The following is an 8458-nucleotide window of genomic DNA, read 5'->3' as shown; positions in this document are numbered from 1 at the left end:
CAAGAAATCAAGACAAACCATAGTTCGACCTACTTCAAAGATTAGATTGTATTACACCCTCAGCTTCATAGAGAAGAATGGATTTCTTACCAGCTAGTTGTTGCTGCATGTACAGAACTAAAATTCAAAAGAACTGGCATTCGATAACTAATTAATAAAATGAGGGGTGATGCTAATTTATTCAAAACTTTCATATGGTTAGACATGACGTTTGATATTACTATACTAAGGTTATCCTTTAAGTTGTGGACGTTAGAGAGTAGAATTCTCTTCATTCTAATTCTCTTCCATTCTCTCCTCTCACAATTTCTTCTTTGTCTTTCTCTATAAAGAAGTCAACACACGATGTTGACATGGTTTAATCGTAACCATCTAAATAGGAAGAAAGGAAAGAGAATGTGATGTAGATTAAAAGGAAAAAGAATCGTACTCCGAACAGTACATTTCACTGTTAAGGTAATACATTATTGTTGAACATTAACTTTTATTAAACTATTGTAGAGGGACAAAAAAACACTCAAAAAAAAAAGAAAAAGAATAAAGTAAAAGGGCAGGCGTGGTAGATATGGGACCAACGTAACGCCGTTACCCCACAAACCATTGTTACTCTTTCAGTATTTGTCTCTTGAATGTTTGCCGCAATAACAATCGACAAAAATAGGTTTGTCAACCCCACGCGCTTGTGTGTTATGCATGTCGCGGTCCAAGAGAAGCCCAGCGCGCCACTCCAACCACGCGCGTGGCGGAAGAGCGTAATCTGGGGAAGTGAATTTGGAATTAAGACGTTTGATGTGCAATCTTCTCGGCTGTCCGAATCGAAACCCCTTAAACACAGTCGTTTTCGTTTCACAGCGGAACTTCTCCACACACACACACACACACACACACACACTCTCTCTCTCTCTCTCTCTCTCTCTCTCTCTCCGGAAGCAGAAGCAGGAATCGAAAGAAAAGCACCTTTCGTTTCTTCTCTCTCTTCCCATTTTTTATTTTCTCTAAAGATTGCTACTTGCTAGTTTTTTAGTGCTAAATCATCTCTACTGAGCAGGGGTTTCGGAGGTATTTACCTGTTTATTTCTTCCATTTTTTGTTTTTGCTGCCAAATTAATGTTGTTCTGAATGCGATTTTTGGCGTTTTGAGAGTTTGGATCTCATCGAACAAGTTGAATTGCCTTTTGTTTTTGGTTTTTTAGATGTAATTATTTGTAAAAACTGCTGGATCTTTACTGATTGTTTGTGTTGGAATGCTTACTCTGAAGTTGGACTTGGAAATTCCTTTACTTTGATAAAGGGTAGGGTGTTTCGACTGCCGACAAGCGAAGGGTTTAGAGTTTTAAAGTTGATGGTTTAGGATTTGGTGGATTACTAGTTTTGAGAGAGGCCTATGAGTCCTAAGGGGGTTTAGATTTAGCAGGTTCAAGACTGAGTATTAGTCCAATATTCAAATGCCAGTTTACCAACGTAGAGAAAAAAGTGACGAGGAATTTAAAAGCTGTTAAAGAGTGAAGTGATGGCCTTTTCCATCTCGGGTTAGTGTCCCTTTTTTTTGTTTCGGCCAGATATTGTTAGAATACCTTAAAGTTGAAGTGAGAGTCTTATGGCTATGTTTTAGGGTTTTGGATTAACTGTTGGCTGGTTTAAAAATCAACGGTCTGCAGAAGTGTATTACCAAGATGCAAATTGAGAAAATTGTATAGACTTAGGGCATGTTTACTTTGGAACGAATGGGAGAACTTAGAAATAGGCAAAGTAAGAAACGGGAATCGGATCAACTAGCTCCCCCTCCCCGCTCCCCCCTCCCCCCTCCCCCTCCACCCCTCCTCAAGGTTGATTTAATTCCTGACTTTTAGGTATTTGATTACGGACTTTAGGGAATCTAACACTTTTCCGACTCCTTACGTGTTAATAAATACGGGAAGGTTTAGAAGCGAAATGATTTACATACCTACATCTTAGTAAACATAGGAACTTGAGAATCAAAAAGTGATTCCAGTTCTCATTCTTTGTAAGTAAACATGCCCTATATCGGCCTAGGAATTGGCATATTATGGATTTAGGATGTGTGTGGAATTGAAGTGAGATGAACAAAAGTTGTTTGAGATAGTTTGGTCATGTATAGCAAAGATCTAAAATGCACCAACATGAAAGAGTGAAACGGGGAAACAAAGAATCAGGTATCTTTTTATGAAATCATGTTTGGTTGATTTGGTTCTTTTTCTATTTGTTCTTGTTCCAACACAATTGATCGACTTCTTAGTTGTTCTGACCCATTTTGAATTTGACTTGGGAGAAAAGGGAGGGAGTAATTTTGGGAGCACATCTAACCTGCTATTTTTTTGGGGGCAAGAACAAAATGATCTCTAACTAATTTTTAAAATGTCATAGAAGGCATTGTTTTCTCAAAATCATAGAAGTCATCGTAAGCAATGTGATCTTGGAACCATAGTTGCCAGATTCGGTGAAATCCCGTCCAAATTCCGTACCCGTACGGACGTACCAGTACTTTTTGGATTCGGTGGTTCATCTAACCATCTCCAATAATTTCTAATCAGATTACTGAAAAGCTGTAATTTTTGGGAAGAGAGGATGGAAACAACTGGAATTTTGGGAAGCTCTGTGCGTCTGGTTTTCGTCAGGTGGATGGAAGACGATGAGGGAGAGGAAGAGAGATAAAATATTAAGTTTATTTGTAGTTTTTAATATTTTTATTGTGTTAGTTGAGGGTCCTATCTGGAGTATTGATTTTTCAGAGAAGAAGTAAAGAGTCGGAGGCCGATAGCATTTCCCAAGTTCCATATTAATGTAATATTTATATTATTCTGACTAGACAATTAAGTGAATTAATTGTTTTTTATTTGTAAACAAATAATTGCTTACAAATAATGAATTTAAACAAAAATAATTGTTTATAATAACTATAAATATTATTGTAAAATGTATATTATAAATATTTTTAATTTATATTTTTAACGAATTTAGAACGAATCGAACTGAATATCATACTGTCTATGTGTACCCTCTGACGAATGGTACTTTAGGTTACTACCGAATTCCGTACCTGAATCGAACCACGAACTTGAACCGAACCCGTATCTGGCAACTATGCTTGGAACTAAAGAGGACGATTCTAGAAAGAAATTAGGTGGAATAAAATTTGTATATTAAATTCTTTGATTGGGATATTATTGGATACATATAACTTAAGTATTTTCTTGTTTTAGTGAAATCCACTTCTAGGTCTTTTTTTTATACCCAGAATCAATTATTTTCAGTTTAAAGATTTTAAACCTGTGGACCTTTGTGCTGAACTATTAGTTAAGGATCGAGTGGTTACTTGCTGCTGCAGTATTTCTTTTATGTTATTATTTTTTTTCCTGATAAATGCCAAGCTAACATGTTAATAAATTGTCTATTGGTCTTGCTATTTGATTCAGCCAAGAGATGAAGAGGTGACCCGCCCTTCTTTGTATAATATTAAGTTGTAATCTGAACATGGATAAAGTGTCTTCTGACTGTCCATACCCAGGATGCTTCTTTTGTGTCATGAAGGAAGGGAACCCAAGTAAGCGAAGAGCCAGCATCCTGAAGTTCTTTAGAGAGCTTCCTTCACAGGATGACGATGGCCAGGTTCTCCCTATCAGTGGCCTTTGGAACACTGCCATGGCACATCCGAATGACCCTGAGTTCATCGAGCTTGGTATCTTTGAATGTATGGCTGCATTGATATGGAAGGGTCTAAAGAATCGTCGCTGGCTTTCTCATGACCAGAATATATACATTCCTTATTATGCTGCTCATATTATTGGATCATACACTATGAACATGGAAGAATTTGCAGCAAGTGCTGTTCATGCTGGGGTAATCCCTCCCTTAGTTGAACTTTTGAGAGGAAGGTTAACATGGGTTGAACAGAGAGTGGCAGTTCGAGCTTTAGGGCACTTGGCTACCTATGCCAGCACTTTTCCTGCCGTAGCAAGTCATGGTGAAATTCTTGAGCTTTCGATTCAACTAGCAATGAGCTCACTAGAAATAGTCTATTCTCATTTTTACCAGTATGTTGACAGAAGGTTAAGCTATCACTGCGATCTGCTCACCCGTGGCATGGGAGGTGTTGAAATGGAGTCCAGAAAGGCAGAAGAGTGGGCTAGTCAGTTGCAATGCTGGTCCCTCCAGCTCATTAACTGCTTTGCCTTTAAACCAGAGTTTCTTCCTACGATATGCAAACCTGAATTCTTAATGAAACTACCTGGCATGTGGGGTGGACTTGTTAATGAAAACTCACCAGCTGGTATTGGTTTATTAAGGACAGTTTGCCATCATAAGCTGGGTAGAGGACCAGTTGCTGGCTGTCCCAGTATTATTGAATCATTGTGTAATATTTCTCGGTCATCAGATGATTGGCAGTATATGACTATTGATTGCCTTCTTTGGTTACTCCAAGACCCGAGTACATGTCATAAGGTATTTTCCTCATTAGCAATTTTTCATCTGGTCCTGGATGGTGGATATTAGCCTGTTTCGTTTAGTTTTCTTATTACATGTTAAAGTTACGATCACTAGTATTCCACAAAGGATGTTTATGGAAACTTGAACTTCTCTGCCTTATATTCATTACCATTATCCAGTGACTCAATTTATTTGTCACAGCAAGTAGTTTTTTTATGTTTCCTGAATGAATGTTTTAATGCCTCGTACATATTAACAACTGTTTGGATCAGAAATTTTGAACCTCTGCATGTGAGTTAAAGTTTTTTGATGAAGATACGTTCTAAGAGTTGTCCTCCTAATCTAACAATTATGAATGAAAAATACTGTATTACTTTTTGTATGCACAATTTCAGACTACCGCACTTCATAAGTTAACCCATCTGTTTTGGTATATATGGAATGAGATGTTAGATTATAAATTATAACATTATTAATGCCATTATATAGGTGGTTGATAAGGCTGTACCTGCACTTGTTGACCTTGCGGAGATAACAACTCTGGGTGATCACAAGAAGCTAGGAGATTCCATTGTTAATGTTCTTGAGGAATGTGTCCAGTCACAAGGGACAGGAAGAAACTCTTTTAGTAACCGAACGAAAGAATTGATAGAGGAACTGTTGAGTTCCAGACAGAGATTGAAATGGGAAAAGAATATGCCTAAAGAGGATCTCCATATTAAACAGGCTGCAGCGCTAGTGGTCAAGCTTGAAGGAAATTCCCTATTCTCATCAGGAAATATATCTGGTGCCGCATCTAAATACTCAGAAGCTCTGGCATTGTGTCCAATGAGATCCAAAAAGGAGAGAGTTGTTCTGTACAGTAACCGAGCTCAGTGTCATCTTCTGTTGCAGCAGCCCTTGGCAGCTATTAGCGATGCTACTCGTGCACTTTGTCTTCACAACCCACTGAACCGTCATGCCAAAAGTCTTTGGAGAAGAGCGCAGGCTTATGACATGCTTGGCTTTGCAAAAGAGAGTTTGCTAGATGCCATTCTGTTCATAAACGAGTGCTCTCAGTCAAATGATCCTGATCTCTCATTAAGGCAAAATAAGGTTCCAGATTATGCTGAACGATTGGTTAAAAAGCAGATGCGTGCAGCGTGGTTATTTAGAGAGGCAGCTATTAAACATGGGGGCGTCCATTGTGAGGGTGATGCTGGTGATATCTATGGCCGAGAGACTGATGATTCCGAATGGGAGACGGCAAGTGAGAGCGATATAGGAAATGATGGAAGAGATGAAATGGGAAATGATGATGACGACGACGACGACGATAGTGAATGGAAGAATGATGATGAGAGGAAAGAGAAATATGATAAATCTTCAATTAAAGGTACCATTTAACATATTCATTCCCGGCACGTTTATTGTTCTTGCATTTAAAACACTTCAATTGTTTTTGTATGGTATTGCTGGAAAATAAGCAAGTCAGAGTTAATCTTACACCACGAAACACCTTTATGTAATTACTTCCTTTCCTTCATTGTCCCTGATTTTGCTAGGATATGAGTTATATTCTTGCTTCATCCTTCCCAGTGTCTGGCACATCTTTTCATGTGTCTTCCTTTAGCCATAAAGTGACTTTTGTATGGCTAATGTGATTGACCCACTTGAATTGTTATTCTATGTGTGTGCGTGCTCGTGTGTATTGAGTTTAAGTATGAACATTCAGATCCAACTCGTACGTCACAATTTATTTTACCATGAAGCCTCTCTTTTAAAACCAAGAAGAAAAAAGATACACACACATATGGTACACCCAAAGTTGGTCTGTCTACCTGATTTTACATGGTTTTCTCTTTCTCTTATTCTCTCGTGTCCCAATCTCTCTTGCTGATCCTGTGAAATAATAGCCAGGTCGTCTTTCTTTTCTGTTGCCCCTCTCTACTTTTAGGCCATGTGGGAACCACATAATATTTGAAAAAGTAAAAACATGAGTGAACGAAAATTAAAATGATAGGGAGTGAAGAAATGTTCGATTTTAAATTATTACCTCTAACTGGCTCTCAATTACGAGGCATGCTACAGTAAGAGCTTTAAAAGTTGTGTGGACGGGCATTGTTAATCTTAGAACTAATTCTCTCACTTGTATTTTCAAAATAAGTCAGAATTTTGAACCTCAACGTTCAATCTTTAAGAATAATAAATTGATTGGCCCGATGTTTACCATCTGATCTACTGATTGATTCATTTTGCTTACTCTTCCAAAAATTGACGACGAATATCTTGTAACCTTGTTTGTAGGTGAAAGGGAACTGCCCAGAATGTCAAAGTTCACTTTGAAATAGATTTATTTATTTTTCTTTTTTTTTACACATCTTTCTAAGACTTCATAGATATTTGATAAAGTTTAATCTTTGATATTATATTGTTATAGAATTTAATACCATTACATATCAATAGTTGTAAACTTATCCAATTCATATCCGCCCGCATGGAGAATATAAAACAAAGTTTCCGGGCTCCACCCCTGCTTGGCGGTGAGCTTCTTCCTGACTTGTTGCCAACCCTCTTAATCAACAATCATATTCTTGTGCAGTTGGTACATCCATAATATAAGGCTGCCCAAGTTCATCTTATGTCTTACAGACTTCTGATATGTAATCATCAAAAGTGGGATCCCAAAATTGCCATACTGCATGACCATAATCTGACTTATTCTTATGTTCTAATTAGAAGAAACTTTGTATTATAAATTTATAAAATAATCATCACTTGTGGAAATACCATGCATATATAGCAATGATATAGATTATGACTTGCTGCATGCTCTAACTTCTGACATATTAGAGTAGGTTTGATGTAGATTACATTGTTTGTTTGCGCGCAGTTTTCTCTGTATACTAGTAGTTTTTTATTCGGGGCCGGGCAAACTTAAACTTTTCATTTAGAATTTTATCTGATATAAAGTTGTTTTACATCGATTAAATTTATGTTTGGCTGCATGTTCACATTTTTCTCTGTTAATTGGCCCATTAAGTGGCCAAGCTTAAACCTGTAACTTAGTATTTTATGATGTTAAGGCGTTCACCTAGCAGTCATATAGAGCTACCTGTTCATGATGTTATTGAGGTTTTTCAACTTTGAAGTTGTTGCCATCTTATCTTGATTACCTGTCGTGTCTATCATGTATTCTCTCCCGTCAACCTTTTGTCTTTTCTTTCTTAAGTTTTAACCAAGTGTACCAATATTGGACCCAATCCTTGCATTTTAGCGAGGAAACATTAGATCATTGAACATCTAAACATTCCACATTGGAACCTTGATTTGTTACAGACCTAAAGCATGGATACAATGTGCAGCTTGCGGACGATGAGCCATGAATTTGGATGCAGTGCTGCGGACTATGAGCCATGAATTTGGATGCAGTGACCACCGTTCATAGAGCACGATGCAAGGACAATGACATAATGGAGCCATAAATGAAGCTTTGATCCAAGTGCTTTTATTTTCAGCACCACCTAGCCTTCCAAAAATTTCAACCGTAATTTTCGTGAGGGATTTGTCTTGCAAGAATGTTGAAGGAAACATGTTTTGGTCAATTTGTGTCGAATATTTAAGGTTGTTTATGTGTTTATTTTATTGTTACTATCAAATTTTATAGTAAAATTTGCAATTGTAGAAAATATGCTATTTTTGAGTCTAGAGAGGAGGTGAGATTAGCAAATGTGGATCTTTGAGTAATTTAAGAGGTTTTTGTATATACAACTTTTGGGGGGTTTTTGCATTGACTTTGAATGGCAATTGTGGTTTTCTTGTGCTCTCGTTATCCTGTCTCTACTGTTATAAGGCCAGACACTGGGTTTGGTGAAACAACGTGACAACGAATGAGAGGTTGTTTGATCAGTATTACGTACTTGTGGGTCATGCAAATTACAGAAATATTATGAAGATGTAAGGGTTTTCTTAAGAGCTTTATTTAGGGAAAGTTGTGATTTTAAATTTTGCGTTTGTTTTCTGTCAATAGGAG

The 8458-nt window shown here is 37.3% G+C and overlaps 1 protein-coding gene across 9 annotated transcripts; it reads left to right on the top strand.

Moving 5' to 3' along the window:
• The first annotated feature begins 647 nt into the window (after positions 1–647).
• Positions 648–8244, top strand: LOC137720218 (uncharacterized). Of its 9 annotated transcripts, XR_015965638.1 has the most exons (6): positions 878–1059; positions 3435–4461; positions 4936–5821; positions 6892–6968; positions 7791–7825; positions 7860–7959. XR_015965638.1 is itself a non-coding variant. In XM_088699088.1 (5 exons), exons 2-4 carry the CDS (start codon positions 3493–3495, stop codon positions 6933–6935), a joined length of 1899 nt encoding a protein of 632 aa, XP_088555214.1. In that variant the 5' UTR covers positions 878–1059; positions 3435–3492; the 3' UTR covers positions 6936–6968; positions 7791–8097. The 9 variants fall into 9 exon arrangements, 6 of the variants coding, with proteins under 6 accessions (XP_068315358.1, XP_068315359.1, XP_088555214.1 ...); XR_011066472.2 differs by having other exon boundaries at positions 849–1059; positions 6733–6968; positions 7791–8244; XR_011066473.2 differs by having other exon boundaries at positions 849–1059; positions 6733–6968; positions 7765–8244.
• The last annotated feature ends 214 nt before the right edge of the window (positions 8245–8458 follow it).

Source organism: Pyrus communis, chromosome 1 (assembly GCF_041283825.1).
Source record: "Pyrus communis isolate YQ-2024b chromosome 1, ASM4128382v1, whole genome shotgun sequence".
Taxonomy (NCBI): Eukaryota; Viridiplantae; Streptophyta; class Magnoliopsida; order Rosales; family Rosaceae; genus Pyrus; species Pyrus communis.
This window is presented reverse-complemented; position numbering and strand designations above follow the sequence as displayed.